At 49.6% G+C, this 27,174-nt stretch overlaps 2 protein-coding genes across 2 annotated transcripts in view; one reads left to right on the forward strand and one right to left on the reverse strand.

Moving 5' to 3' along the window:
* Positions 1–10,766, forward strand: part of URB1 (URB1 ribosome biogenesis homolog) — a 65,605-nt gene extending 54,839 nt beyond the window's left edge. Inside the window, exons 31-39 of the mRNA XM_019730177.2 lie at positions 398–558; positions 1,111–1,222; positions 2,725–2,831; positions 3,372–3,515; positions 4,696–4,805; positions 6,319–6,516; positions 7,792–8,033; positions 8,428–9,027; positions 10,024–10,766. Coding sequence (XP_019585736.2) covers positions 398–558; positions 1,111–1,222; positions 2,725–2,831; positions 3,372–3,515; positions 4,696–4,805; positions 6,319–6,516; positions 7,792–8,033; positions 8,428–9,027; positions 10,024–10,262 — 1,913 coding nt within the window. The 3' untranslated portion in view covers positions 10,263–10,766. The remainder of the gene's footprint in view (positions 1–397; positions 559–1,110; positions 1,223–2,724; positions 2,832–3,371; positions 3,516–4,695; positions 4,806–6,318; positions 6,517–7,791; positions 8,034–8,427; positions 9,028–10,023) is intronic.
* A 35-nt stretch (positions 10,767–10,801) lies between these two features.
* MRAP (melanocortin 2 receptor accessory protein) lies at positions 10,802–27,017 on the reverse strand. Its single transcript, XM_019730269.2, has 3 exons — positions 26,008–27,017; positions 14,781–14,880; positions 10,802–12,512 (listed from the first exon to the last, which is right to left on the reverse strand). The coding sequence occupies exons 1-3, from the start codon at positions 26,192–26,194 to the stop codon at positions 12,236–12,238; spliced, it is 564 nt and encodes a 187-aa protein (XP_019585828.2). The 5' UTR covers positions 26,195–27,017; the 3' UTR covers positions 10,802–12,235.
* Between the last annotated feature and the right edge of the window lie 157 nt (positions 27,018–27,174).

Genomic DNA, 27,174 nt, shown 5'->3' on the forward strand with positions numbered 1-27,174 from the left:
GACCGCGATGGAAACAGGAGCTGGTTTTCTCTGCTGACACCTGGTTGTGTTGCCCTGGCTTCTGGGATGTGGGGCGATGCCAGGATCTCGTGTTTCAGGTCTGAATAGCGACTCCTTTCTCCTCCAGCTCATGAGAAGTAATGAAAAAAATCCTAATTGGGATTTACAAGCATCTCAGAGGCTGGTGGCATGGTAATTATTGTCACAGAAGGGAAGATAGTCTTTGATCCGACTTCAGCAGAAGTTAAGGGTAGTTGGAGACTTGGCATCTCTCATATCTAGCACACGTAATTAATATTGGCGAAATGCAATCGGAAATTTAATTCACCATGTCTCACAAGCGTCATGGGTGTGTGTGTATGTGTGTGTGTTTAATGCTATATTTTATTTCCTGTAGAATTTGTGGTGGATTGTCGAAAGTTTTTGGACTCAAATGCTCTGGGCCTGACTGTCGCAGCCCTCAGTAGCTATGACCCCCAGATGCGAGCCGCGGCCTACTACGTCCTGGCGGCCTACTACTCGCATGTCGAGGGGGCACGGTTCCGAGAGCAGTCCCAGGTGAGTGGGGCTGAGGATGGGCCTGGAGGGCTTCCGAGGCTGGCTCCCCACCTGGTCTGGTGGAAGGCTTTCTGAGTTCCCAGGAGACCTCTGGTAAAGCATGAAGATCTGTTCCCTCTACGGGGTGATGCCGGAGCTTGCCTCTGGTCCTTGGCCCCTGGGCAGGTGGGAGAGGTCTCCCCTTATAGTCCCTCTTCTTGTGTTGTGGGTGGGCAAAGTAGTTTAATTTCTAGGGTCTAAATCTAGTGGTTAAGGCAGCTGTTGTCCAGGACATACAGCTTCAGAAGCCTGTGCCCTGGGGGGGGAAGACAAGAGCAGATGGGATTGTCAGGCTGTGGAGCCAGGGCTGTCTGCCCTTGGGCACATGCCTGGTCATCAAGGAAAAGCAAAAGTGCTCCTGAGAGCAAAGATGTCACTACGTATTATGATGGCATCTGGGGCCCTGGGATGAGAGGAGCAGGCCACCCTGCAAACTGTAGCTGCGGCTGCACGAGGCAAGGCTGGTGACAGTTCTGAAAATGCTCTTTTTCTTCCCCTTTCCCTGGTTTTAAGGTACTTTACCTGTTGGATGTAGTCCGCAACGGAATCCGAACCAAGAACATGAGACTCACCTATACCCTGACTCTCTTCATTGCCAAAGCAGCCCTGCAGATTTTGAAACCAGGTACCACTGACAGGATTAGGTGGAGGTGAGATTGAAATGTTGAGGCTGAGCAAGTCCCCTCGCAGACATTCATCCTACAGGTGTAACCTGTCATGCGTGTGAGAGAGGACGGATCAGGGTTGTCCACTGCTTGTCACGGTGAAAGACTGGGAGCCACCTGATGTCCACCAGTCATGGACAGTAAATAAATGATGGTTGTGAGGAAGTGCTTTATAGGTCTATGGGATGAAAGCCTGTCGAGCAGGGTGCAGAGCCGTGTGTATGATGGAGGAAAGGCTGTGTTTTCACGTTTGTTTGCAGGTATAAAAGCTGTGGTAAATGCAAGCTATAGCACCCACCTCATGGGCCCGCTGTGGGGACATGGGGCCTGCCTGTGACAGCACTTAGAGGGTGCGTGACGCAGAAGCCCCGTCAGGGTTAGCAGGTGCTGACCCAGGCTCGAGGTCAGAGCCAGCACGCTCCTAGGTCCTCAGCCAGAGTGCATGTGGCCTGTGAGTCCCTACAAGGTGCCACCTCAGGCGCTAGAACAGGGCCCCTCATAAAAACGGGTTCCGCTACTGAGGTGGTGCGAGAGACGTTAGTCTGTCATAAGACATTTTTTAATTAATGAAAAATCATAGAATGTTGGTACCATTGGGGACTATGGGGTTCTGTGAGTATAACATGGTTACTTTCAGATGAGGAAACAGCCCCCCAACTTTAGGCCCCCAGGGTGAAATAGCTTGTCCGAGATCCCACAATTAGTCCATAGTCATGTGGCTATTAGAATTCAGATCTGATTTTCATCTGCTCCTACGTCACTTTTATTGCATGTTTTTTTATTTGCTTCGAAATTTGGGTAGGAAGCCAGGTAATAAGCCATTTGCAGACAAAAGAAAAAGGCTGTTCTGAGAAATTACCTCGCAGAGGCTACAGTAGCGTTGACCTCAGCGCCCCGTCTAGCCTGTGCCTGGGCGAGCTCTGTCCCACATCAGACCTCGTGTCATGAGCTCAGGCTGTAGGTGGCCGGATAGACTGTGGGCCATGACCTGAGGATGGGAAGTGGCAGGGAGGAGGTGCCTGCCTGTCGGCCCCACCGTGTCCCAGAGCCAGTGACCCAGGGCCCCTGAGCCCCCTTTGCCGGGTCGTTCCCTTCAGTGTTAGCCCTGTGCTGTCTGGGTGACCTGGTGCCACCCTGCCCACCAGGCTGATGACTAGGGGATGGTTGGCATCTCTGAAGACTCCACGTCCTGCCGTGGTTTCTGAGCCACAGAGAAAGTGTGTGCAGTGTAGACCTAAGGTGTCTTATGCAGTCCAGCTCTCGAGAACTATTGAGGTTTAAAAGGTTAAAAATAATCCCAAAAACTGCAATTACTTTTGCAGTTTTTACCTAACAACCTGGTAAGGATGCGAAAGCTCCCAGGGGCAGGGATCTCTGTCCTCCCCCAGATCCCCGTTCCCCGACTCCAGCAGGCCGTGGGGAGCCTGTTAGTGCCGGTCGTGACTGTCTGCCTTGTTCCTAGAGGAGCACATGTACCTGAAGATCCACAAGTTCCTGCTGTCCCACGAGTACTTGAACATGAACAAGGTTCCAGGCTTCTACCAGTTCTTCTACAGCTCGGACTTGGAGGTAATGCTGTGAATCCCCACACGGTCCCGAAAGCCTCCTGGATTGGCTCGCTCAGCCTGCTCTGCTCGCTGACCGCTGCTGCCCTGCTGACGTTTCCCCCCCATCAGTGCTTTTGCTGCTCGGCTGGCATGACTGCACAGTGTTAGAGCTGGAAGGTCAGGGAAAGGAAACGTTCCGCGCGGGCTTGAACTTGAACTTTCTGGTCACTTCTCAAACCTTAAACACTGTGTCAGAGGTCTGAGTTTTGTGGCAGTCTCGTTACATTTTCTTGGTGAATCGCTGGGTAAATATGAAGTGTGCTTTTATAGAACACCTGCCTGAACTCACACAGTTCAGTGTCTCAACTTCACTTGGTCCTTACTCCTGATTTGAAACTGAATCAGAGATGAAATCGAGGATTTTTAATGACACCATCAGCGGTGGAGGTCAGGGCTGCCGTGCCACGGTCTTCGCCGTCGTGCAAACGGTGGTGTCTGGAGAGTTGTTGGGTGAAAGGGCTTTAACTTACGTAACAGTGTGTCCCATCTGCCTGGGTTGCAGCGGAACGCCGAGCGGGAGTGGATCTTTGGAATTCTGCGGCAGGGGATTCGGGACAAGCACTGCTACGAGCTCTATGCCAGGCGAGGGGTCTTCCACATCATCCTGTCCTTCTTCAACAGCCCGCTGTGTGACCAAGTGGCACAGGTAGGCGGCTCCCGCAAGGGTATTTGGGACCAGAATGTCTAGGCTCTTTCTGAAGGTTTTACTTGGAAGTCAAGGTCACATGAATTCTAACCCGCCTGGACATGACCGACCTACTACTAAGCTGACATTAACCTGACTTTCGATGAGGGAAAATGAGACCCCATCGGTGCCTGTCCTGCTGTCAGACTGCGGTGTTAACACTCACTGTTGTTTGTCCTCTGAGGAAATGCTCTTCATTACGGTCCCCTCCCTGTGCCCCACCCCCATGGTGAGGCCTATGAAGAGGGGTGTGCTGATCAGTATGATCAGTAATCGTGAATCTCTGGAGCCGGCTGAGCAGCCTGGAAACAAATTATCCCCACAACTGACCAGGGTGCTCTGGCTGAGACACTCTTGAGCCGCCAGAATTTCATCTAATGCCCGGAAGCTCTGGATCATCCAAACTCAGCTGGGAACCAGGAGGTGGAGGGGACACAGGCTGCACAACTGATGGGGGAGTCTGCACGTAACTGTCCCCTAGACCAAGAACTCATGTGGGAGCGTTCTAAATGCCATGGACAGTTAGTTGGAAGCAGTAACTGGGCCTTCTGATTAATTTCTAGCCTGGTCATCTTTTGCTTCTGATACTATATAAAATGTGTGTAAATAGGAGTGAGTTAGGATTAAGAAACACGTTTGAATAAACCAAATTTGAGTATGGTAGTTTTTCATTTTTTATAGCATGTGAGAATTCTAAAGCTGCCAATTAGCAGCTCAAGGGACATTCCCATTTTTATGTCTTCCTTTCTAGGTGGTAAAACTGAGGGGACAAAAATGGGCGGCGAGCCGTTCTTGGCTCTGCTAGAAATGGGTCCTCATTCCTCCCAGCTCAGACTGCTGCTGACCTGGGCGATGGGTTTATATGCTGCACCTTTGCTTGTGGATTGGTTCCTAATGATGGATTAGCAGAAGTGGGCATCCCCCCAGGGCCCAGCAATTGCCGTGGAGGTCTGTGTCCTCTAGCTGTCACCTGTGGCGAAGGACACGTTCCTACACAGCCAAGCATCACTCTTACAGACGTAGCAAAGCAACATACGCAGCCACCACCTGTAACCATAACATGCCTTTATATTTTCAAATTGTTCCTACAATCAAGTTAGGCTTTGCCACTAAAGAGTAACTCTTTATTTTGGACTTTCAGAACTGGATTCTGGAAATTCTACAGAATGCCGCCCGGGATGCCAAGTCTGCCTATGAGATCCTACGGGACTATAGCCTTTTAACGTGGATTTTGCATATCCTTGAGAGCAAGTAAGCACCTTGCGCGTGAGAGGTGTGTGTCAGGCTGGAAGAGGGAGGGACGGAGACAGTGGTGTCTACTGCAGGCTTTAGTGTCGACTGGAAATGTCCAATAGAATGCATGTTGTCCAAAACAGTGTCCTCTAATGCCGCCATAAGCCTGTAACCAGCTCCTGCTAATGCCAAAGTGGCATTTCCTCGCTTTCAGTCTTTGAGTGTCTTGTGTGAGTGGAGTGACAGGTGCCAGCTGCTTTTGCACTTGGCGGAGGCTCCACTGACCGACCTTCCGTCTGTTCTGCACAGTCCACTCCCCTGCAGTGGCACCATTTAGCTAAGGTTTTGGGACTGTAGCTGTCAAGGTAGAAACAGGCTCCAGTGTCAGGAACGCTCAGTCCCTCGTGTGATGGGTTCCAGCTCCCCACGGTCCACCCAGGGTCAAGAGGCTCAGTGAGGAGCTGCTGCTGGAGCTGTGTCGAGTGTTTGTTTGTCTTCGCCCTCGGGCTGCCATAACGACTTGCCACAGACAGGGTGGTTCCAACAGCAAGGATTCATTTCCTCACAGTTCTGGGGCTGGGAGTCTGAGGTCAGGCCATCCTGGGCGGGGTCTGATGAGAGCTCTCTCCGTGGCTCACAGACGCCGGCTTCTCCGTGTGTCCTCACATGGCGGGAAGAGAGAGAGGAGAGAGCCCGGGCCTCTTCCTCTTCTTAGACGGACATAATCCCGTTATGGGCGCTCCATCCACCCTCACGACCTCCTCTAAGCCTGTTCACCTCCCAGAGGCCCCACCCCCAAATACAGTCACAGTGGGAGTTAGTGTTTCCACATACAAAGTTGGCAGCGGGCTGGGGGGGGACAGTGCAGTTCATAGCCTGATCTGTTTTGATTCCTATCGATCTCCTGAGTTTGAGGCTGTCTGGAACGTTGAAGACCTCGTCTCAGCAGACAGCACTGGGTGGGCGGATCTGTCTTTCAAAGCACTAACTACTCTGCTCGACCCAGGGATTTTCAAGCCCTTTGTGTATTTTTTAAAAAGTATTTTTAAAAACTTATCTAAAACAAAGTAGTGTCCTAACCATAGAATGTGTCTTTGGACATCAGCTTCCAGACTGTTTCCGATTTATAAAAGGCATAATTGGCTAATTATCTCTCCTTGGCTGTTAACTTTAGGTTTTGAATCGAGTTGTTCTCGTGAGCAGGACCTCTTCTCACTGTAACACAGTGGCTCCAGAATTTGTCTCTAGTTGGGGCGTGAGGTGGTCTTCTGGTTAGGAAGGGGTGTCCACTGGGGCCTCACCCTGTGTTGAAGCTGGGTCTGTAGCAGGCACCCTGTTCTTACTCAGATTCTGTGCCTGTTTGGGGGAATAAGCAGGTGGAGTTGCTGAAGGATGGGAAAAACGAGCCAAACCACTGCTTGGTACTGCACCACTGTCGTCACTTCTGTGGCTCCCGCCCGCCTTTCCTCCAGCAGATGTCAGTGAAAGGAGAGGATGTGGCGGAGAGTGAGCGTTGTGTGTTGGGTTTTAGGTTTCTGGAGACACAGGTGCTCTCTAGCATCATCTCCTTGCTGCACACGCTGTGGGTGACCAACCTGGGAGACAAAGGAGTGGAGCGGGGGAGCCAGCCTCCTCGCCAGTCTGGGCCCCAGGAGCCCCCGAAGCTCCTCGCCCTGCACGTGGTCAATGAGTTCCTGTATGTTCTCACTGTACTCACGAAGCACCTCAGGTAAGCCCCTCTGCCAGGCCTGACCCCTGGCGTGTCGCTGGTGGGCGTCACCTCCCCTCTCAGTGTTCCCTCTGGTCAGCACTCCACAGGTGGGCTCTGGGCCAGTGGGCCAGTCACTGGTTGGGCTGGCGAGAGCCAGGCCAGAAGGCAGCTGCCAGTTGTGGGTGAATCAGGTAACCTATTTTAGCTCTTTCCTCTTTTCTGCTTCAACTTTATGAGGCAGCTTTCAAGGCCCTGAGAACTTCACATGCTCTCAGAACTTGTAGTATGTCATACATACCAGGTCACTTTTAGCAGGCAAAGCGACTACCATGATATTTTGATTTAAGCACTCAAAAGTGACGTTTTGTAGAAAGAACATATTTTCCATGACCTTCACCTAAGAAAGGTAGGGTGCCCCCAGACTTGCTTCTGCCTAAGCCTGCACAGATCGACTTGTCATCAATTGTCTTGAAAACTTCAGTATTTTCATCTGACCCTGTGGAATAATGCTCTTGATTTCTTAGCAGAGCTAAATTCTCCTCAGATTCCACTGTGTCAGGGAAAATATACACTCGTGTTTCTGATTTGAGAACGGAGGGATGCTAATTGGAACCAGAATTGATAGCAAACAGATTGTAATCTCAGAACAAAAACTTTCTTGATAAAGAACAGGACGTGCGGTTTTATGTTGTTCAAATGAAATTGTGAAATCAGTGCTGGTCACCGTGTTTCTTATTTGAGGGTTGTTGAAAGATACACTGGTCTCTGAGAACTGATTCCTGTTTGAAATAAGGGTTGTAATTTTAATTTTAAGATTGTATGGAGCAGATGGTGTTGAACTGTAAATTCCTTAGGGTTCAGAAGGACGGATTTCCTTTCAGTGACCATTGTAAGGCTGGCCGTGGGCAGTGCTGTCCCAGGGCTCTCCTGAGCCTTTTCACTGGATTCTGAGAGTTGATGAGATGGGAGGAATGGGCAGTTCTGAGTGTTTTGTTAGGCGGCTGGCACCCTGACCCTCAGGCTCTCTCTGCCCAGCTATCCATCAGCCACGGTTTCTAGAGAGATTTCTGTGCTGCTAGGATGGAGTCACACTCCGGTCCCCTTTCTGCCTCCCCGGGAACACTCCCTTCTTTCTGTTCTGTATACGGGGGTCCATGTTTATATCTGTTTAAGGGGAAACCTGGGCGGATGACCTGTTTGCACCTGTGGTCTGCGGCGTTGACTGGCGTGCCTTTCCTGGGCCGCGGGACGAGGGGCAGCTTTTGCTCAGTCTGTGCCGTTGGCTCCCCACAGGCCCTCCTTGGCCTCCACCCAGCTGACCAGCTTCTTTGGGGCGCTTGACTCCGTGCTGAGGTACCGGGCCACCGTCCTGCAGGCCTTCAGGGACATGGACCGCTTCACCGTGAACGAGACGGTGCTGTCTACCAGGGACGTCCTCCTCCTCCTGCACAAGTGGAGCCTCATCGAGAGAGACGTCCAGCTCCAAGAGGACCTGAGAGCAGCCATGGAGAAACACCCCGTCAAGGAGCTGCTAAGTGAGTGTCAGGAGCCGTGACTCTGTCTTGCGTTCCCCACGCTGTGCCCAGTGCCCCCAGAGCGTCCTGCCCTCTCCGAGCAGCATTTCCAGAGCTGATGAGGCTAAAGACAGGGCCTGTCCATCGTTGTAGCCCCAGAGCGAGAGGCCTGGCTTTGCATCCAGCTCTGCTGCTGTCAGGGAGCTCATCTGTTACGTACAGTAGCAGTAATGGCGGTCGCAGTCACATACTGAGTGCCCGCTGTGCTCCGGGCATAGGAGCATGTCCTACTGGAGCAGTGCTGAGTGCTCGGTGCCTGGCAGCTGTCCACCCTGCCCCCCACGCCCCACCTCCCGGGTCTGTGGGGAGGAGGGACTCCATTCTCACCGCCGGCTTCTCTCTGTGTGTGTAACAGAAATGCTGAAGGATAAGAACAAGCCCGTCATGCCAGGCCGAGGCAAGGGCCCACGGGGCCGGAAGAGGTGGCCTGGGGAGGCAGAGGAGGTGGCCGAGCCTGAGCTGCAGGCGTCCAGCCTTGAGACGTGCAGGGGCCTCCTGAGGTCCATAGTGACCCACTGGGGGCCAGTGTTCCCCAGCCCTGACCCTGCTCAGGAGCCCGTGGATGGGGCTGCCCCCAAGAGCGGTGCACTGGGCCTTGTGAATGCCGTCGCCTCCCTGGTGGTCCGCTGGGTGCTGCGGTCAGTGGCTGAGCAGCCACTCGGCAGGGCAGAGGCTGCAGGACTCCTTGGCTGGCTTAAGAACTACATTTTGCCTCAGTCGGTGCTCGTGGCCGATCTTCTCAAGGACAGCACTGTGAAGAGCGGCATATTTAAGCTGTACAGCCAGCTCTGCGCAGCCGAGGGGCTGCTGGAGCCTGCGCAGAGGGTGGCCTGCCTGTTCAACACAGTCATGCTGCAGCTCATAGCGGCCCTGGGCCCCCCGGGGAGCCCCTTCCACCCAGCAGTCGAGACCCTCTGCCTCTGTTCCCTGAACGAGAAGGATGAAGCCACGCGAGGTAATGCCGGTCCCCGGTCGGCGGCAGGTGTGGGCTGGGTGGGGAGCAACCTCTGTTCCTTAGAGCCTCTCGGGTCTCCTCTCACCACACTTCTGGGGATCATGGAGAGTTGGCCACTGGACCCTGACTGTGAAGGGAGGAGGTCTGGCAAAACCTTTGGTGACGGCCGTGTTTACAATGGAGGAAGGTGCTCAGCTCAGAACCTCCCTCGTGTCCCACTGGGCACCCCACCCCTGCAGGGCAGTGGCTCCTAGGTTTCAGCCATTCCCAGATGTGGAATGATGCTCCCCATCGTGGCCAGATGAATACGTGTGTGCAAATGTGTGTGCATATGTGTACGTGCACACATGCGTACATATGTACACAAGCACAGAATTTATGTGCTTGGTATTTAGCTTAATAAAGGTTTGAATACACGAATGATGAATAGCAAAGCCTTTAAAAGGCTGTAAGAGAACACGGGGAGGCTGTGACCTTGTGGCTTCCTCCATCTGGGATTGTCCCTTTCATTGAGGGACCTGAGGGGAGCAGGGAGCAGGGACCGGCCGGCAGCCTAGGCAGTTGAGCTCACCTGGTAGCAGGGTGACCTGTTTTGTCATCTGGCTGCAGTCAGAGAATTGACTCCTTGCCTGTAAAACATCCTCGCCAGTGCCTTTGAGGAAATGATGTGAAGCGAGTCCGTGAAGCTCTTCTCAGACTTCAGGTCTGGTTCTGGGCATGGGGGGTCAGACCCAGGGGAGACTTGGCTTGTGGTAACTTTTTTAACATTCATCGAATAAAAAAATTTAAAAAGGAGCAAAGAAGATTAACCCAAAAGTTAAGCAAAGGCAAAATTAATTTGCTTTTTCCACTTGCTCACCTCGGGTTGCCACATGGATGCGGCCCAGTTCCCTTAGGCACATAGCAAAGCCCTGGTCCCCCTGCGTGTAGGCGGGGTGCCCTGTTTTCCAGCTGCGTGGAGTGGCGTCCTGACGGCTCTGTTGTCCTCTTCCTCAGCTACCGCGGCTTTCCTGGTGTCTCTGTACATTAAGGACATCTGGCTGGGCGCCCAGCAGCCAGACACCCTCATAACCCACGTCCAGATGATCTGTGACGCTGCAGAGGAGGCGTTAAGTGGCGACAAGGAGGCTGTCGTTGAACTCTGCAGGGACATCGCCGCCCTGCCCCCGACACGTGCTGCCCTGCTGGCCGGTGCATGCAAAGGACAGGCTCCGTGCATTGACTCGGTTTCCTGACAAGAAAAGTTGCCTTTATTTAATTGACCTATAAATAAGCTCCAGGGACTATGCAGAAGTGGTCAGAGTTACAGTGGGGGTTGGTCCTTCGGGGCCACCAGGCCCATCCAGTGTTCAGTCAGGCTGACCCTTCCTCTCAGGGTTTTGTAGTTTAAAGGAAATACCTCAAATTGAGGTAATGTGCCTGAGCGCTTAACAGATTTGTGGATATTAAAGCCAACATGTCCAAAAACATATTAGACAAGAGAGCATGGTGAGAGTTGTGGAAGGTTTCCTTCTATATGAAATCACAACAAAGCTTTGGATAACTTTTTAAATTAATAAGCACCTGCCAGTGTTTGTTAGTTATTTTATTAAATAAAAGGATGTTATATCAAATCCTTAAAATGTAAAATTGATTTGACTTCTGCTTTTAGACAGCAGCCTGTATTTTGTTAAATTGTGTTTCACAGAGGGGATTTTGAATTTTATAACTTATGAATAAATGTCTATTTTTGTTAGGTTTCTGTGTTTCACTGATGTTAAAGGCTATTTTTTATTCCACAGAAACCTGTATTTTAGAGGTCAGGATTTGACTTGTACGATTCCTATATTAATTGGTGTCATAACTGACAAATATGGAATATGAAATGTCATGAGTTTCACAGATAAAATTCTAGTCTGCTCATTTAAAGCTGTGCATGTACCCACATGCCTCCTGCACACCGTGGCTCCCAGGGTCTGTTGGGCCATCGTCACATGTCAGTGCGGTGGCATTCCCTGTCTGCCACCTGGGAGGTGGCTGTTTATTTGCCCGTATAATATACACAGTACTGAGAATGGCTTGGTTTCGGCTTCAGCGTTGCACGTTTTTGTACCTCCAGTGTTCTTCGGACTCTCTTCTGTTGCTTTTAACAATATTTTTAACCAAGGCAAGAGTAATTCTTCATCTAACCCCCTTACCACAAACAGGGCTCATTGTCTGGAAGCGTTCACCTCCCCTCTCCCCTCCCCTTTTGAAGTCAGAGTCCTACAGGTAGATTCAAGCTGGAAAGGCCACGTGTTCCTTTCTCTCCCCCTTTTCTGGAGCTCAGTCTCCCCAAGCTTTCTCCTAACGCACTGCCCCCGAGTCCGGTGGGGCCAAACCCGGCACTCACCTTGGGGAATTATTTTTCTGTCCCCTGGTGCCTGCCTGCCAGGGTCAGGCTGTTGGGCACTAAAGGACTAGGTCTCAGATCAGAAGTCACATGAAGTCACATCCAGGATGAGACCCTTCCTACCAGCTTAAAGATGCTGTGCGGCAGCATTTGGAGGCAGATTCTTCCCCTTGGGCTTAGGCCAGGCCAGCCGAGCCTGGCTGCTCCCTCCAGGGGAGATGCGTCCTTGGCTCTGTCTTGGAAAGGCTCTGGGGAGGTCAGAAGTGTGACGTGGGTCCCTTGACCACAGTCTGCTGGCCTGGCAGGACACACACTGTCCCATTTTTGGTAACAGTGGGCATCAGTGGCGGATGGGTGGGACTTCTCAGGCCCTCCCTGGATGTCCTCAAAAAGGTACAGATCAGCCAAGTGACCTCAAGCTCGATAGAACACCATAGCAGTAATAGTTGAAGCTAAAAGTAGCATAGTAAAGATTAGTGAGTGAATATCTTTTCATCTTGTGTATATTTTATTTCTCTACCTTTCCCAAAGTGAATGTAGGTAGTAAGTAAAGAGGTAAGTGCACTAAGTATGATCTGCGATGTTCGGGGCTACTTCTCTGTGCTGGATGGGCTGTTGCAAGCTTTGGATAAATGCATAGTGTGTGCCTCCTGTGGAGACATTCTTCACCTTGTTGCACTTCCTGCAACGTGTAAACAGGCTTCCAGAGGCCACATGTGTGTGCAGGATGGTTTGAGTTTACCGGCTCACTCGGCAATGGCCATGGTTTGCTGGTGTCAGTTCTGCAATCGAGAGGTTCTGTCTCCAAGGGGAGGCTCCCTGGGCTTGTTACTGACATCAGCTAATGCCATGCGGGTTCCCATCGAGGGCCAGTTCCCCAGGGACAGCAGGCTGGGCCTGGGGCTGGGATGGGGTGGGGGGCGAAGTGGAGGGGCCCTCCTGCTGCAGCGGATGATGGGGGCCATATGCTGTGCTGCCTGGTTCCTTGACTGAGCTTGGTGAAGCCTGCGGGGTGGCCCGAGGGGCCCTGTGATGCAGCAGGAACCTCCGGATGCAGAGGGGGAGGTGGAGGCCATGACTCCAGGAGCATGTGGGGTGCTGTTGGCCGTTGTTCCTATGGACAGAGCACATGGGAGGCAGACATCAGGCCACTGGAGAACAGTCCTTTCCGGGGGTTTTCCTGTTGCACTGTCCTGCCTGTCCAAAGCCCGTACTTAGGGAAGGTGCCATGGAGTGAGAGCACCTGTGCCAGGGGAACGGCCCCCAGGGAGAGCCAGCCCAGCTCACAAAGGTCGCCATTGTGGAAAAATGGGAGGAAAGAGGAAGTGATCAATGGTGACCCATACCTCAGATCTTTCCCTCAAGGTCACTTCTCCCTCGTATGTCCATTTACAGTTGGGGAGGGGGGCAGGTTGAGCTTCCGTCCACCCACAAGTTTGAGTGCAGCTCATCTTGTATCCACACCTCAAGCCAACCTGTATCTTAGCAATCCACCCTCCTGGATGGACTCTCCTGCACTCAGGGTGCTGGGGGCAGTAGACAGCCACTGGGCTGAGACGGCCACCATGTCCCACCTGTCTGCTTTCAGTTTCATCAAAGAAACAGGACAGTGATTGCCTCAGGTGTCCTCAGGATCAAATGAGGTGATGTGCTGATAGCTGTCTAAGCTAGAGGACTAGTTCACATGTGGCTGTAGTGCTAAGTGAATGAAGAGGCAAGGAAAGCGGCCCCAGGGAGCAGAGGCCTCCTTTCAGAGGGTGCTAGCATGATCGTTTTTTCTTTTTCTTTTTTTCTTTTCTAGCATGGATGGAAAGAGCGACTCCTCAGGGAACACCTTGACATTCTCTTTCCTAAATCTTCCTAAGGACCCATTTGCTGCCCTGAGCATTTCACATTTGCTGCCAAGTGCCTGGAGGGCATTTTCTTTAGGGAGCCACGTGGCCAGTCAGGATTTGTCCTGTCAGCTGGTAGCCCAGAATATGCACAAGACCCCTCCTCCACGGCCACCCGTGGGCCCACTGGACTGGAGAACTTTCCACTGGGAGGATAACGGACCAATCTTGCAAACTGTCCCTAGCACAGGGCTTGCTATAAGTCACCTCAAAAGAGCAGAAGAGAAAGGTGATTTCATTAGTTTGTCCCCCAGGTAGCTCTTGGGGGTAAAAATCTGCTTGACTTCAATGTGAGTTCTAAACACTGGAAGAAAAGGATGGATTTCTTCCTTGCTCCAAAGCTGGTCCCTGCCCCCCATGTGTGACCAAAGGGAACCATAAGTGACCTGGTGAGTGTGGACTGATGGATAAGAGGCTATGGGCAGGGTGGGTGGGGGTGACGGAGGGTAGAAGAAACTCCCTCGAGGGAGGTCTGCACACGCACACATCCACAGGGCCTCACTGGAACCGGCCGTGGCACCCCGTTGTGTAGGGGGGCCGCCCTCTCTGGTTACCCCTCCCTCTGTCTCAGAACAGCTTTGCTCATCTCTTTGCTATCAGCTTCCGAAGCTGACGCATGGTTTCTATTCCCCAAGGTTCTTGGTTCCTAATGGTGTCCAGGACCCCTCAGCGCTCCCTGGCCCCAGCTCTTCTGCCAGGATACACGTTTCAGCCATGGACGGGCCCTTTTTGGGTCCCTTGCCTACCCCTGGTCCTGTCAGCTATGGCAGGGAGAGAGGTGGCATAGTGTCCGCCGTAGGAAGTCATTAGGACAGCAGTAGCTATGGGGTGCAGATTGAGCTAGAACGGAAAACTGGGTGTGGGGGCCAATCATCTAGCACAGAATTAACAGCAAGCGAGGCTCAAATTACTACTTGGAGCTCCTAGAGATTTTACCTCCAATTTAACCACTAAGGCACACAGCGGGCACTGAGTAAAAGATGGTGACCATGGGTCCCTAAGTTAGGGTCCCATTTGTCTGGGTTGCTGACTGGCAAGACCTAACAGGCATATGAGCTCATTTTGGCTTTATCGCTTTCAACAGCTTAATTGAGATATATTATGCCAGTGCATACAGTAAAGTTCACAAAATGTAAAGTTGGATGAGCTTTAGTATATTCAGAGTTATCCAACCATCACCACAGTCTATTTTAAAATATTTTTATCATCCGAAAAAGATGATACCTGTTAGCCACAGCTAATCTGCTTTCTGTCTCTATGGGTTTTCCTCTTCTAGATATTTCATATCAATAGAACCACACACAATGTGCCTTTTGTGCCTGGCTTCTTTCACTCAGCACAGTGTTTTTGAGTTCAGCCATGTTGTGGCATGGGTCAGTGCTTCATTCCTCTTTTATGGCCAAACAGTGCTCCCTTGCTTGGACGTAGGATCCCGCACTGTTTAGCCACGGATTTCCCTACATCCCCACACCCCCCCCTCCCCGACTTACCTCCCCTGCAGGGACCCTGAGCAGGACATGGAGAGCAGGATTAGGAAGAGCAGCACCACAAAAGCAGCCAGGCTCAGCCAGAAGGCAATGACAATCGAATCTGCGGGAGGGAGAGATGCAGCTCAGTGTCGTGTCATGTCACAGAAACCAACTGTGAGGGAAATCAGGGCCCCCAGTGCTGTGGAAACAGGGCCCAGTATAGGCGTCCTCTCCTCTTCCAGCCTCTGGCTGGAGCCCTTGGGAAGATTTCCCTTAAACAATAACCTTGAGAGGGAACAGGGCAGCAGGAAGTGACTTTTCCCAGAGCAACGAGCTACTGGGTCAGTTTAGAGTGATTGTCCGTTGAGGGAAAAGCAGTAAATACAATCGAGTGGCACCCCGTGGATTTGCTGTTTTGGCAGCTACTGCTGCTCAGAAGATGGGTTTCCCCTCCTTCCTTTCTCCCTTGGAGGCAGAAGGAAGGGCTGTGGGCAGTTTGTGTGACAGGATGGCTTCCCCACCCCTGTGAGGGCTGCAGGGGCTTTGGTGACCAGCCCCATTCAGGGCAGCTCCAGAGACTCCAAGAGTTAGAGCCTTAGAAGCAGGCTGTGAGCATGACGGATTGCTGTAGAGCACAGAGCCAGAGTGACCCCTTCCCACTGTGGGATTAACCAAGACCCGCCCTGGTCAGCCAGCTCAGTGAGGTGGAAAGAGCCGGTCCCTCCCTTACAGCTGGACAGGCCCAGCTGGGGTGCAGTGGCAGGAGGAAAAGGCGCTTTTGCAGTCACCACTATGGCTGTATTTGTGGCTGGAGACTGAAGGGGCAGGGGCTACCCAGGAAACACGCTTAGCTTCTTCTGGGCCCTGGGTAGAACCTGGCAGGTCAGAAGGTGCCATTCTCCAGTGCTGCGATTCAGGAACATTCGGCAAGTCGCTAGGAAACCTTTGCAATAGGGTACTGTTTCTTGGTGGTTGACTCTGGCTCTGGGCACAGAGCACTGGGCTCACAATTAATGTCTGCAGGTGTCTTATCCCAGGCACACTCATGACCCCAGGACAAGATGGCCCAGTGGGGATATGCTGGACACCTGTGTGTGACCAAAGGAGGCTGCAGAAGGATGGTAACCAACAGGTATTTATTAAGCACCTACGTGAGCCAGGCTCTGCTAGTGGCTTTCAAGAATTCAGAGGGGGCCCACCTAGCACCCAGGAAATGACTGACGCCTTTCACGTGCACTCTCCTCCCCCACCATCCTCCTCTGAACTCCTGCAGTGCTTCCTGCGCTAGCCCTACCTTGCCTCATGGATTCTGTGTTCTGGTCAAACAAAAAGATGTTTATGAATGAGTGAACAAATGAAGGACCCAATGAACAACTGTCTGAGTGAATGAATGGGGTGTTAGAGATTTGTGAGCTACCTGCGTGGTAAATAAAGGCATTTGAGTAGAGTGTCACCTCTGTGCTCTATGGCCCGAGACAGGTGGAGGGAGACACTGAGGACTCGTAGGAGTTGATCTTAGACCCTGGCCGCATCAAACACAGGGTATAAGGCAGAGATGCAGGGGTTGCGAAAGGAATCAGCGCCCCCACTGCCTCGGCATGTACCAGCAACTGGGCATGCGCACTCCAGAGAGGCAAGGACAGCAAGGACCCCGGGCTGGCTGGCTCTCACATCCTTCCTCCTTTCTGTCCCTGCGCTGAGGAACTGATGGTGGCATTCTAGAGCATTGAACTGTTTAAGGAGAACTTCTGGGCTCCTAGGCTGTACAGAATGAGGTTGTTACCGTCCGTCCTAAGCTAAGGACTTTTCGAAGCAGTCTGGGACTCTCACCTTCCTTGCCTGTTTGCTGTGCATTATTCCACAACACCTGCTTCAGTTCAACTCTATCCCACAGAGCCGTTACTTTGCAACCCTCAAAGCATGAGAGTGTGTATGCTTTCAGAAAACTTGGTTTGGGATTGTTTTCTGCCAGGGAATTTTTAGATTTCTGCAGACACGAATGCTCTTTTTCCTTCATAAAAATAGTGCAGGGTGTGAGGTCTTTAGAGCCTGGATAACTCCTGTCAGAACCTCTAAGGAATAGCTTCAAAAATTGAGCGGTTGAGAACTCCCCCAGCTGCCCAGCTTCTCCCAGGCTCACACTTTTCGGCTCCTGCCCTTGGTCCCTTATCCCTGGACACTGAGCAGGAAATGAGACAACACTGTTCACAGAACCGAGTTCTACAGACAAGCGAAATTTAAATTTTGTCAGACCAAAGGGCTATCAGTAGCTGTTTTGCGTATTCAATTCTCTTTCATCAGGTTCTGTTGAAAAAGGCAGCCAAGAAAAGAGAGTTCTTTTCCCTCTTCCTCCTGAAGGGTCAGCCTAAGTGCTTGAACAGAACATTTTGTCCAAGGGCAAGAGCTGTCATTCCTCAGTGTTAGGAATGTTTAAACATCCGTGGGCTTGTTTTCACAACGAGGAGCACCAGGCTGGCTGGACAGTGACCCTGGTCCAGCCAGGAAAACATCCCTGTCATCCCCTCTCCTTTCCTTTTCTTCCCTTCTCCTCCCTTCCCTTTTCTCCTTCCCTCTGTCCCTTGTTTCTTTCCTTCCTTTTCCGGTCCATACTGACAGAAAGAGGGGAATGAGGCATCCACAGTGGATTGACAGGAAAAGACTCTGGATGGCATGGTTGGGCATCATGTCACATTGGGAACTTCTCATCCCAACTTGGAGTTAGCAAATTAACCTAATTAAAATACTCCCAACTCATAGTAGGCACCTCCATTTTGTTGAGTGAAAACTGCTAAGCCTCAGGTTTAGCATTCCTCCAAATGCCATTCACATTTGAGTCCCAGAGTCCTAGTACATTAAATCTAAGAGTCTCACCTTCTTGGGGGCTAACAACACGGCTATGGGCCAAGGCTCTGGAGGTGCGTGGTTTTCAGTTTAAATTCTATGCAGCCATTTCCTAGCTATGTGATCTCAGACAATCGGGGGTTTGTACATCTCTACATCTGTTTCCTCATCTGTTAAATGAGGATAATAGTATATATTATGTAGAGTACTACACAGATTAAATAAAATAATATGTATGTATGATACACATGGCATAGTTCCTTGTTTCATGGTTGCAAAATGATATATAAATAGAACTAAAATTATTATTTCTCTTAAGAGGATTTATGGCAAGTGATATCACTGTGTTCTTCAAGCTTACTAAAATGTAAGATATAAGTAAGGTACCGGTGGCATAGACTGCTAGTTGTCAACTGTAATAATTGCTTTCATGCACTTCCATAGTAATAGAACCTCTACCTTTGGCTGGGCTCATGGCTGCCTGGGACGAAGACTACATTTCCCAGCCTCCCTTTCAACTAGGTCCAACCATGTGACAGGCCAATGAGATGAGAGGGTGGAACCATTACAGGACAGTTTCTTGGAGTCTTCTTGCAGAGACTGCTAGTTTCTACTACTTTGTGTTCCTTCTTATTTTCTTACCAGATTTTACTGCCCAGAACATGGATGTGGTGGCCAGAGCATGGCTTGGAACATGAAAATGAGGGACAATGTCCCAGTGATGGCAGAGCAATGAGCTGAAATGACTCTGGATCGTGAGGAGTTCGTGGAGCCAACCCACAACCCCATTCTGCAGACTTGTACATGGGAGAGAAACCAACTTCTGTTTCATCCGGTACTCTCTGATAATTGTAGCCAATTTTCTTTATTGAATCAGTAAAAACAGTACCTTTTTAAATCAATGTTCCAAAACCTACAAATCCAAATGAAGGCTGACCTTCAAAATAATCATCCTTTCTCTACAATAGAATCAAATCAATGTTCCTAAAATAAATATATTGATCTAACGTTTATAAACACTTATCAAACATTCATGAATATTTATAAATTTTTCTTTTAGAATTACCTTCAAGGACATACAACACACACACACACACACACACACACACACACACACACCAATTTTGTTACTTTAAGAGGTTGTGTTTGATTTTTGACACCCAGGTGGTATTTACCAGCTTAATTTCATTCACCCAATTGGTTTCTTTGTGATTTTTAACTATTTCCCAAAAGCAAATCCACCCTTAGAGATATACACAGTTTATCACCTTAGCTATTTCCTAGGCTGTGTTGTGACTGCCAAAGTCAGTTCCAACAGAAGAGTTCCAAGCAGTTTTTGAGCAATAAAAGAATCTTCCAAGTGTAGCACCTCCCTGTGGGGCTCCCTTGATGGGAACTTTGTTCAAGGCAAACATTTTCTTAGCTTTGTTGAAAAATTACTTTTACTGCTATGTCATGCCCACGGGACTGACCATTTGCTGAAGTGTTAGCAGTCACAGTTAAAGCTGTAACCTGAAATTGATTACTCTGAATGAGAGATAAGAGTTATATAGGTCCTTTGTTCAATCTTTACACTGAATTCTCTGTAGTGTGTTCAGAGAACAGATTGATTAGTGGTGTGTTTCTGTACTTCCTCTCCCAGCTCTCAGAGCAGCAGCTACATAGACTGCCGTCTTATTGAAGCTGCCACAGGTGGTGCGGCAGCGGAAGTCAATATGGGCCATGACAAATTCTTACCAACCCATAATTAAAGAAAGAAGACATATTAATCAGAAAGGTAAATGACACACAGCATGAAAGCCAGGAACTACCCAGGGAAGTCAATCTACCTTGCTATTCCCTGCAAGGGAACATTAGACCACTGTCGGGAGACTCATCATATTAGAGGAAGATTGGAAGATTCTTGCCGCTGTGAGATTGGAAGATGGGACTGGTTTTTTCCTAAGCTTACCCTCTGAAAAGGGGACAATTAAAAAATTACACATGTAATCAGACAGTTCCGGCAGGGTCGGAGGAAACTGATCTGCATTTTCCACCACTTGACAGTGGTGGGGAGATTCTTAACCCTTCTAGGAAATAGAAGCCACATACGAAAATTACAAGGGTAAAAATCCTTGTCAAGTCTCTGGAACAAAATCACACCAGATTTCAAGCCATCCCGGAGAAAGGGCAACTCATAGCCTTCAATCAGCTCCTCACTGAATGCTCCATAAAAACATATGTAAACCCCTAGATGTTTCCAATTTTCCGCCCAACCACAATGGAATAAATTCCAGTGTGTGGGCGTGAACACAAAAATCTTAAAATCCTTCCCACTTGTACGGTTAACACATGAGCCCCGGGTATTTTTCTCTCTATTTTGTCTCCTTCTCTAGGTGACACAAGACTTGAACCCAGCCTGACCTGCCACATTTCAACCAACTGCCACAGGCGACCTTCTAGTGAGAAGAGGTGAGAGCGAGAGCTTTGCCTCCTTGTTTCACCCTGAAGTGTCTGGCTCACAGATCCATTCCCAGGATCTTTCTGTCTTTGATGTGCCCACTGCAGAGAGCTGGGATATGATGTTTCCTGGTTTGTTTGACTGGGGAGGAAATCCAACCCAGACGAACTGATGGGGAGAGAAAATCGACTTTGTCAGCAAAGAAGGTCCCCTGCTTTTTGTGGAATGACCTCTGTCCATCCTCATCCAGACTGTTGGTCACCTTACCCCGCCTATGATGCAGTGTGACAGAGCATCCCTGAGACCACCTGCCATTGACACTGCCTGACACTGATCACTACAGAAAACAAGCGCCAGCTGTTGAGGGGTAAGGCCGTATGTTGTCAAAGGCCCAGCAAAGGGCCTCAGGGAGGGTGCCGGCTCAGTGCCAACCTGGAGCTGGCCTAAAGGGACCATGTGCGTGAGCAGGGCCTAGAAGGGAGTGGGCCTCCAACAGAACCAGTCCAGGTGGGGTCGGCCTCTGAGAAGAGGGTCCTGGGGGCATCCTCTGAGGCCAGCAGAAGAGAGCAACACCTCTGGGGGTAAGGGGGTCTCAAAACGCACCCCACCAGGAGAGAAAGAGCCAGTTTGACTCGCTGCCCTGACAGAGGACACCCCCACCCCCAGACCAGTGCCAGCCTTCACCTCTTTCTGTTCCTTGTGCTCCAATGAAGACATGTCACAAACCAGCATGGGGCAGGTGGCTGGGGGAGAAAGCTGCCAGCAGAACAAAGAAATGAGAAGCACTCCTGCCCCCAAGTTGGGGAAAGAGGAAATTCTGACTTTTAAAGAAGTTAATAGGTTGTTTTTAAACATGTTCAAAATGTATTTCATGGAATTAGACATGAGACCTAAAGTGACTGGTAGACATTTTTAAAAATCCAAGACTGAACAGTGAAAGTCGGAGACCCTACTCAAACTTTCACCCAGAGGCATGGAAAGAGTCCGCACCAATACGCAGGTTTGCAGGGGCCATTGGAGAAAAATTACAGCCGCTTTCTGAGTGCACTCTATGAACTTGCTCTTTCAATGCAGCTGTTCATGCATTTAAACAGATGCAGAAGAAGAAAGACTGGAAGGATATTGTAGCAGGCTAGGCCCAGTCAGGGGATGAAATCACACAGTAGGCTAAATAAGGAAGCTTAATATGAAGAATTATTAAATAGGATAAAAGAGTATAAGATATAAGAAAACTCTATGAGGTATCCTAGAGCTGAGGGAGAGGACACAGGTGTATTAGTTTGCTCAGGCTGTGCTATGGTCTGAATATTTGTGTTCCCCCCACCCCAACCAAATTCATATGTTACATCCTAATGCCCAGTGTGATGGTATTAGGGCCTTTTGGAGGTGCTTACTTAGGTCATGAGAGTGGAGACTGCTTGGATGGGATTAGTGTCCTTTTAAAAGAATGCCAGAGACAGCTCCCCTCACCCCTCCCACCCTGCGAGGACGCAGCGGGAAGGCACCAGCTATTCCAGGAAGAGGACCTTCACAAGAATGGCATGGTGCTGCTGCACTGATCTTGGACTTCCCGTCCTGCAGACTGGGAGAAATACATTTCTGTTGTTTATCAGCCACCGTCTGTGGTATTTTGTTCTAGCAGCCCACATGGACTAAGGCAGGCTGCCATAACAAAGTCCCACAGACTGGGTGGCTTAAACAATACACATTTATTTTCTCACAGTCCTGGAGGCCAGAAGTCCAAAGACCTGGCAGGGTCCGTGTCTTCTGAGGCCTCTCTCCTTAGCTTGTAGATGGCCGCCTTCTCCCTGTGTCCTCACATGGTCTTCCTTCTTTGTGTGTCTGTGTCCTAGTCTCTCCTCTTCTTATAAGGACACCAGCATATTGGATGAGGGCCCATCTGTATGAGCTTGTTTTAACTTAATGATCTCTATGAAGCCCAATCTCCAAATACAGTCCATTCTGAGGTCTTGGGGATTAGGGCTTCAACCTAGGAATTTAGGGGATGGGGATACTATCCAGCCCCCAAAATCCAAGGAAGGACAAACTCGGAAGAGGTTCACATCTTGGAGAAGGTGTGGTTTGGCCACCAGATAGCAGAGATGTTGGCTAGTTTAGCCAGGGCTGAGTTGAAGCAGCTGGACAAACCATGGATAGCCTTCCAGAGCACCGGCAGGAAGTGACCAACAGCTGGTGGTGGGGTCCTGCTGGCAGGCGCCTGTGGAGGAGCCACTGCTCAGCTTGTAACGCCCTCTCCACACTGGCCACATGGACAGGGCTTTTGGTTTGCAGGTCGAGATGGCTGCAGAGAGGTTATTGCCACACGGGCTGCAAGATCTCAAAGGGACCGTGTTCTGGATCAGGGACTAGGCCGGGCCCACCAGACGTTCTCATATCCCCCCTGTGGGCCCCCCACCCAACCCAGGCCTCCTGCAGTGCCACTCAGAGCCCTGTCCTGGGAAAGCTTAACACCGGGCTCACTTTAGAGAAATCCCATCGTTTGTCACAGAGCATGTTTTGAAGGGTGCATTCAGAACTGAGAGGAGTAAATTGATGACTGACACAGATATTGACCATGAAAATGCATAATGCACACAAGAGCTGCCTACCTCCCATCAGTTTATTTATTCATTCATTCCACAAAGACCTATGTGTGCCTACTATGTGCCAGGCACTATTCAGGAGCTGGGATAGAGAGAGCAACACAGCAAAGGTTGCTGAGAGTCTGCCCACTGATCATGGCAGTGTCCTGGGAAGTCCTGGCGCATTGGAGCCTGGAATCGAAGCCCCAGCTCTGCAAATACCTTGCTGGGTGTCCTTGAGCCCATCACTCAACTTCTCTGGGTCTCAGGACCCCACATACTCCTATTGCCATGTCAGCATCTTCAACTTTTCTGGTCCTTGTCAAGTTACTCTCTAAAATGGTGAACCCAATTTTCGTCCCATCAGCAGCATCTGACAGTTCCAATTTCCCTACTTCCTACCCCAAAGCTTCCAATATCAATCTTTCAATGTTTGCTGATGCCGTGGGTGTGAAATGGCATCTCATTGTTCTTTCCCAGTTCCTTTCCCTGATTACTTGTGAAGTTGAGCATTTTCTCCTGTTCACTGGCCATTTGAGCTTCTTCTTGTTTTAACTGCCTTTTCATGTCATGAGCCCATATTTTTATTTTTTTTACTTGTTGACTGATGGGTTGTGTTGACATATGAACTAATGCAGTGGTTTCCATTTTAAGAGAAAAAGATATTTCCAAGGTAGTTTCCAAAACTATAAGGAAATAGTCACTGAAATGTCTTTCTTGTTCCCAGAATACACCAGCCACCCCTGCCTCAGAGCCCTTGGTATTCTTGCTGTCTGGAAGGCTCCCTGAGACTTCCTCAAGGCTCATCTTTCACTCCTCATAGGCACCTTGGGGAGGCCTTCACTCAACACCCTAGTCAAGGTTGCCGTCCTTCCTTGGGCCCCAGTTCTTTGCTCCCCATCCTATTTTATTTATCGGTGGAGCACATAGGGCCACCTGCCATATTTTTCTTGTTTATGGTGAATTAAAGACTGCCCAAAATTTGTAACACTTCTCCCATTAAGAGACGGTTCCAATTTCCTCCTCCGGATGATGGCCTGGCCTCAGGAACTTACCTGCCCAAGCTCACTCAGCTCGTCATGTCACTGGCCAAGCTCAGGTGTGAATTCCAGCCACCTGGCTCTGGAGTCCGTGCATCTGCCCTCTACGTGGTCCCAGTTAGTTCCCCAGAAAAAATGAGATGACTACCTATTCAGGGCTTAAACACCTCAGGGAGCGAGTATTTGTCTAACCCCAAACTTCTTTTCCAGAGAAAACAGAAATTAAATTCAGATAAGATTTGAAGCCTGGGGGATCTGGGATACAAACAGGAATAAAGGAGGCCAGAGATGCACCTATTTCTCTCTGGGTGTCAGAGACCTCTCAGCATCTATGCGTTTGGGTGAAAAATGGTATCTGACACCCTCTGTAATAAATTTGGAATTACCTTTCTAAGGAAATAAGACACTTTTGAAACATTCTTTCACAATGGATTTTTGATAGAATTTAATTTGTTTGGGGTTCCAATAAGTTGGGTGAGTTTCTTCAAATCGTAGTTTTCATGTTTTCCATTGTCTGTAGGCAGATTTGGAAGACAGTTATTTTGTCCATCCCCTAAGATAGATAACTTGAATAATTTCTATTAAAATACCAATAGATGTTTACTCTTCATAGGGGGGATCCAGCAACTGACCTCTCTCTGTGAATGTCAAAAAACCCGGACATGTCGGGTGTTTTGGGGTAGGGGAGCAACTGGCCTCTTTGGCAAGTTTCCTCACTGAGATGGTCTTTACTGGGCTTGGGATTTTGGGGAGGTGTGTCTTATTTGACTTTGTTTCTGCGCTCAGCAGGCTGTAAACTTGCAACTCTAGTTCACATCTACAAGAAAGAACATCTTCTCAAACCTTACACCCAATTTAGAGAGAACATCAGCCACTTTTCCTGGAAAGGGACGTTATCTGTGGGTAAGGATGGGGGCAAAGGTTGAGATTATGCGTTCTCTTAGGTTGGTGCAAAAGTGATTGCAGCTTTTGCAATTATTTTTAACCTTTTAAACCACAATTACTTTTGCACCAACCTAATACAATTCTAAAGTTGCAAACAGTTCCCAGCTCAAAGCAGCGAGGAGAAGCTTTGGAGCCCAGGTGATGACAGAGCAGGATGTCTGGCACACAAGAGGATGGCAGTGTCAGAGGCGGACCCAGAATTTAATTTGTGTTAATTTAAAAAAGACTTTCCTGAATGCAGATCTACATTTTAACCAGACCAGTATGCATTCTGAAGTTCTGAACTTTGGACAATACATATGAGTAGGCTTTTATTTCAACCCTGCCACCTTCTCGTTATTATTATTTGTCTTCCTTATTGTGAGCTGTGTGTGCAAAAATCTGCATTTTGATTTCATGATTGTATACCTTGCATCAAAAAAAACACACTCCAAACCTATCGAACTCCCAAAAGCTTTAGTATGGTGCTGGGGACACGTAAGTCCTCAGCAAACACAGACGGGCGCCTGCACTTGACTTCTGGAAGTTGTAAATGGAACTGAAAACGGGAACACTTTCTGACAAGATACCCTAGGGCTCTGCCAGGGCTCTGCCCCTTTTATTACGTAGTAACATCTAAATGGATTTCAGTGTTGAGTTGGTGTAGAACAGACTATCTTTTCATATGAAAAGCATCCCATTCCTTCTAGTTACTGCATTTACTTTTTGACAGACATATGGTGTGGCTGTAGTGAAATAACAAAGGAACTTGAGACTTCAAGATAGGCAGAGGATGGGTTCCCAGTGCCTGAGACCTTGTTTGTGTTTTCTTTTTCATGCTCATTTCCTCAGTTAACTTATTAATTATCTTGACAGAGTAGTTGGAATAATCAGAGAAGATTGTTCACAAAGTACAATATTACCCAAGAGATAAAGACGGGAAGGAAGACGAGCGAAAGGATTTTAAGTCGTTCTGGGCTGTCCTTCCTGAGACCATGAAGATTAAACGTCGGCTGGTATTTTAATAGAAATTATTAAGTCATACATCTTAGGGGAACGACAAAATGACTCTCTCCCAAATTGGCACACAGGCAACAGAAAACCCGAAATCTACAGTGTAAAGAAACTCACCTAAGTGTTTGGAATCCAGATAAATGAAACTCTACCAAGAAATCTATTTTAAAAGCAGATAGAGTGTCTGTCTGCTCCCAGAGTGTCTTGGTTCTTAGAAGGTTGGTTCTAAACTTAAGCTAGAAGATAACAGATACCATTTTACGCCTGTTCATTTGTATCTTCCAGTGCAGGGTCATGTTCCGCTTCACTGTGACAGCTGTTGGAGGAGTCAGGACATGAATGGAGAGAAAGTCATTTGGACCAAGCCCCCGGCCTGTGCCTGGCGGCTTCCCCAGGGCAGGACTCACGTTTGTGGGCTGTCAGCTTCTTCTCGTCCACGGGAATGAGGTCCAGGTAGTCCATGTAGTACTCGTAGCTGTAGTACAGGGAGGAGGCGTTGGTCCCGTTGGCCATGTCTGTGGTGCTGGGGGGCAGTGCATCGGAGCTCGTCGGAGGCCTCGGAGTAAGCTGGCCGAACAATTTCCGTAAAATCATCTAAGTGTGTCTGTGGGTCTCCAGGCTCAGGGCCTGCCCACGTGTGAGAGCCATTGGCTGGGAGAAAGGTCAGGGGCGTGTGCCTGATCTCCTCAGCACGCAAGTAGAGCTCTCCATCCTGCCCCTTCTTGATAAAACTCCAAAACAAACAGCTGCAAGGCTGGAGACTGTGTATCCAGGGCAGCTCTAGGTTGCCCTTCTGTGTAAAGAGAGGAAAACAGATATCCGGGGTTCCTTGAAAGACCAGATGCTGAATAGGGCTAGAAAGGACGATCACTTTTTGCCTTAAATACTTAAAAAGTTGATACTGAAACGAAGGACTGGTGGTGCCCTGGGCTTACATTAAGGCGGTACTTGGTGCCATTAAGCAACCAGCAAATCACTGGCTTAGATTCATTATCTGAGGGCAGAAACTGAGTGATGTCGGCCCTGAACTTGGAACCTCGCTCATGTACACACAGCCCATTCATTAAACCCAAGGAGCCCCTCGCCCCAGTTGAGTACGCCTCCCAGCCTTTATCTAAGCCTCCAAGAACCAACCAGTCAGCTGCATTTGGTCAGACGGACGAGGCTGTTTGTCTGGGCCAAGCTCCCACATGGTTTGAGCTCTTGGGTAATAGGGCCCCAGGGTTCACCCAGCCCTTGGCTGATGACAAGTGTGACGAGGATTCTTCTGGCTTTCTGTAGGGCATGTCTCCAAGTTATACACTCATTTTTCTTAGAGCCACAGACGCAATTAAGAGGAACATTTCAAATATTTGGAATGAGTAAGACTACATGTGAGGGGAGTCCTAGGATTTCGCCTTTGAGAATTAGTTAGGAAATTAAAACACACGGAATCATGGGGCCTTGCCCCCAATATACCAACTTCCTAGTATTCTTCATGCACATCTACACTGTCAGAGCAAAGATGGGTGGACAGTGTAGACAGGCTCTCTGCTGGCTTGGATCCTGTACACGCAGCCCTGCTGTGCCTGCGG

This window comes from Rhinolophus sinicus, linkage group LG01 (genome assembly GCF_036562045.2).
Source record: "Rhinolophus sinicus isolate RSC01 linkage group LG01, ASM3656204v1, whole genome shotgun sequence".
Taxonomy (NCBI): domain Eukaryota; kingdom Metazoa; phylum Chordata; class Mammalia; order Chiroptera; family Rhinolophidae; genus Rhinolophus; species Rhinolophus sinicus.